General features: G+C 49.5%; 1 protein-coding gene across 1 annotated transcript; it reads left to right on the top strand.

Annotated features, from left to right (window-relative positions):
- The first annotated feature begins 626 nt into the window (after window positions 1–626).
- On the top strand, window positions 627–2,797 carry GGI43DRAFT_390475 (histidine phosphatase superfamily). Its single transcript, XM_083204319.1, has 5 exons — window positions 627–785; window positions 837–998; window positions 1,065–1,290; window positions 1,391–2,169; window positions 2,239–2,797. The coding sequence occupies exons 3-5, from the start codon at window positions 1,255–1,257 to the stop codon at window positions 2,309–2,311; spliced, it is 888 nt and encodes a 295-aa protein (XP_083066145.1). The 5' UTR covers window positions 627–785; window positions 837–998; window positions 1,065–1,254; the 3' UTR covers window positions 2,312–2,797.
- Window positions 2,798–3,740: the final 943 nt, after the last annotated feature.

Genomic DNA, 3,740 nt, shown 5'->3' with positions numbered 1-3,740 from the left:
TTTGGATATTTATGCTGTTGAAACATCAGTCAAATGTCACCTTTTGCCGCCTTGTGTTGTGGAGGAGACGCATATGGGGCAACGCATAGAGCACGTACAGAGTGTAGGACACTGGCTATAAGTCACTGGGCACAGGCCCCCCAATGTCTGGATCCCGTGTATTTTACTTTATCCACAGTTGGCCTTGGGAAGCTCTATATTCAGGAATCTCGGCAAAAACAGACTGTATCATTTCCAAGACGTCTCGTGTTTTGCCCAACTCGAGGAATCTTAAAAGTGTTGCCTTATACCTGAGACGACTGCGGAGAACAGCTACTGCGCTCATTGCTTTTTGGCTCGGCTAACTCTACCAGAAACGGAAATTTCTGGCCCGGAGCTGAAGATATGCTGCTTAGCGCTGCGCCGTTTATAGTGGCCAGCCTCGCCATGTTGCTGTGTTGCTGAGAACTCCCCTGCTTCCCCGGAGGAAGTAAGAGGATCTTACTTTGTTCTCTCCGTCGTTTCTGAACAGAAGAAGTGCGCTTTGTGTCATGGAGTACGAATTGCGTGCAAAACAAGTCACCATATATATCGAGTGTAGTTGAAATACCTGACACGCAAGTAATAGTTCGCCGTAGTGGTCATGTGTTGTATTAGTGCCTGCGCACTTGATACAGTGGTGGCAGCACACAGTACCTACCTACCCGGTGCCTAGCCAATACTGGCCTGCTTTTTAATGCGTCGTCCAATCTGGACTTGTAACGCAAATTTGGCACCAGGCACGACGAAGCGCCTCCCCTTTACTCGCAAGATTCCTCTTCCAGCGGGCCTGCAGAAAGGCGCTAACATCAGTTGAGGTCCTCAAGAAGCACAGGCTCAATTCCGGCTGTCCCACCAGCCACGGTAGAAGGTGCCTGAGCCCCACGGACCTCTGTCTGGCTGTAAGCAAAAATCCCGAGGTACAACACAACAGGGATTGTCTCTGTGTCCGGAAAAGAAGATAGAGAGAGATAGAAACGGTCAGTGTGTTTGTGCTCTGGTCACTACCTGTACTATACTTGACCATACATGCTTACATATTGAAGCTAATAGTCTTGTCTGGCCTGAGCAACCCCGGATCCGAGATTAGATTCCGCCTTGGTTTGCATCACCACGCATTTCTGGTTCGAGCGTCTCTGGCCTCTGTTCTCCGGCCTCTGTTCTCCGGCCCTTGGCCAGCTATTTCGTTTTCCCCTCTCCCTCCAGCCTGAATTGACTTACTCAGAAGCCAAAGTCATGCCTCTCGAGACAATATACGTCGTTCGCCATGGGGTAAAGTTTGTCCTTGATCCCCTCACCCCCCTTGCACCGCACACAATGGCGTCACGAGGCTGAGTGCTCTTGTATTGACCATTGCTATTGTCAACGCCAGTTCCGGTCTAGTTGGTCCGTCAACCACACCACGGGAGTGTACTCAGCTTCCATCCCATCACCAACAGGAATTGCTGTGGACCCAGCCCTCACCGCCCACGGAGTCGATCAGTCAAGAGAGCTTGGGCGTCACCTCACGACGCTGGATCCTCCCGTAGAGGCTGTATACTCGAGCCCGTATTACCGGTGTCTTCAGACCATTACCCCATTTGTTGAGCTCCAGCAACAGAAACAGGCCAATGGCGACGCTCTGGGTAGTGATTCTCCCGCTGCCACCACGATAATACGTCCTGAGCACGGACTCTGCGAGTGGTTTGGGTCAGCTCCTTTTGAGCATCCTGGCCCAGCCTCTCACTCCGTCTTGAAATCCTTGTTCCCTGCCTTTGATGAGAGCTACGTGTCGGCCCAGCATCCTCCGAAGAGGGGCGAGACGCTGGCTCAACTGCAGGCCAGGCTTACGGCCACGATGCAGAGCATCATTGATCGCTGCGACGCTGAAGATAGGCGAGCCGTTGTTCTGTGTACTCACGCGGCCGTGGTCATTACGTTGGGTCGTGTTCTTACGGGATGCTTCCCTGAAACAGTCGACACGGACGATTTCCATGCCTTTACGTGCGGAGTGAGTGTCTACCGCCGGAAACTTAACAATCAGGATGGCCATGGGCCGCAAGCAACGGGGAATTCGACTGAAAAAGAGCCCGGCCCTAATGTTGTTGGAGGTTGGACGTGCGAGGCCAACAGCGACTGCAGCTTCTTGAGCGGTGGCGAAGAACGAGGCTGGTATGTGTTGTCCCAAAAGCAGAGCAAAAACTGTGAGACCTGTACTGACAATGTAATTCCCGGCAATAGGAAGTTTGCAGGAGATGAAGAGTTTCCAGACACAGGCTCCATGTCTAATGATGCATCGGAGTCCAAGCTATAGCACGATATCTTTCAGGTCCTATAAACCTACAAGCAGGGTAGATAGAAGATGATATAATTTCATTTGTGAGGCAAGCAACACCATGTACAGAGTATGAATAGACTATTACATAGACCAACGGCGGAAGGCGGAGGTTAGCAATTGTCGACAAAGTATTATTAGATTTCGTCATCAGGAACTCGCCGCGTGTCAAGCTGGCCTAAGGGCCGCAGCAACGTGACAGCATGGCCATCAAATCGACCGTGCTTGGTGTCACCCGCGATTTCCCTCTCGTGATTGCCATGTTGGTCGAACTAAAGTGTTGGACTTGGTCTCCTTTTGGACATCCGAGCAACAGTACCTTTCGAGTTTAGACAACGTTGGCTTGGGCGAAGCCTCTCTCCTCTTCGGACCGTAACCGATTCGGAAAGACGTTTTTTCGCGGTCCAAGTACAAACGAATGACCTTCTATTGATCCCTGCACGGCGGTTTGATAGCACTGATGCCTCTACTTGTACGCCACTATACATAACTCTACGATGGTTCTGTAGGCACTTACTCAGGCACGAAACAATTGCTCAATCAACTTCTGTTAACTGTCTATTTTTGTTTGTTTCAAGACATACATCTTGCTGTGGTGATTTTGAAAAAGTCCATTGGAGAGCCATCTTTTTGCTTTTGGTGGCTAATACAGTCAATCCCCACCGCTGTTTGGAGTAGGGAGATGGAAAGTGGCAGCGCCACGAAATGATATCTGATCATGTATTTTGGGTGGCGATGACCATAGAAATAGCAGCGCGGATGGCGCAAAATACGACAATACTCGTATAATTGAGCTTCTATTACATTTATTTCCATGATTCAAATTGATCTGCCAACAATACCGTTTTTTTTTTTTTCTCTGTCTCGTCCGCAGCCAAGACAGCTACCACTTACACTGATGTGCCTGACATCCATCGTGGGGCAAAAAGTTCCGCGCATGTAAGGGTAGCTATGGAGAGACATGACTCTAGGTAACCGGGACGTTCTCCCTTGCGTCTGAAGCACTATTAGTACTATTAGCAGCTGTTTTAGGTCATTTCATTAAAGGGTTTACGGCAAGAACGGCCCAGAAAAGAAAGTGATGTCTCTGGTATTTTTTACAGCTTTGCAATCGCGCAATGGCCACTTTGCCCATGCACCCGTTTGCAGAGATCTAGGATCGATAAGCGCGCCGAAGGATGAGCTTCATCTGAGATTTACCAATGCGTTGATTGCTTATTACCGATATGTATCTACTGTATGAGAGATACAATCTATTTATTTGGAGTACAAAAAGCATGGATGCTAAGAGAGAACATAACATCGCCGTACCTATGGATAGCATTGACAGGGTAGCAAATTGCACGGCTACACAAGCCTTGACGACCAGCTGCTATCTTGCGTTCCGCTGATAATCATTACCGCGGAA

The sequence above is a fragment of the Trichoderma evansii genome, assembly GCF_050947405.1.
Source record: "Trichoderma evansii strain SZMC 28006 chromosome Unknown GGI43scaffold_1, whole genome shotgun sequence".
In the NCBI taxonomy this organism is placed as follows: domain Eukaryota; kingdom Fungi; phylum Ascomycota; class Sordariomycetes; order Hypocreales; family Hypocreaceae; genus Trichoderma; species Trichoderma evansii.
This window is presented reverse-complemented; position numbering and strand designations above follow the sequence as displayed.

Bases quoted from the DNA above. Each gene is read 5' to 3' on its own strand.
- GGI43DRAFT_390475 (XM_083204319.1), top strand. From the start codon at position 1,255: ATGCCTCTCGAGACAATATACGTCGTTCGCCATGGG. The intron at 1,291-1,390 runs GTAAAGTTTGTC...TGTCAACGCCAG, and splicing joins TATACGTCGTTCGCCATGGG to TTCCGGTCTAGTTGGTCCGT. The intron at 2,170-2,238 runs GTATGTGTTGTC...TCCCGGCAATAG, and splicing joins GGTGGCGAAGAACGAGGCTG to GAAGTTTGCAGGAGATGAAG.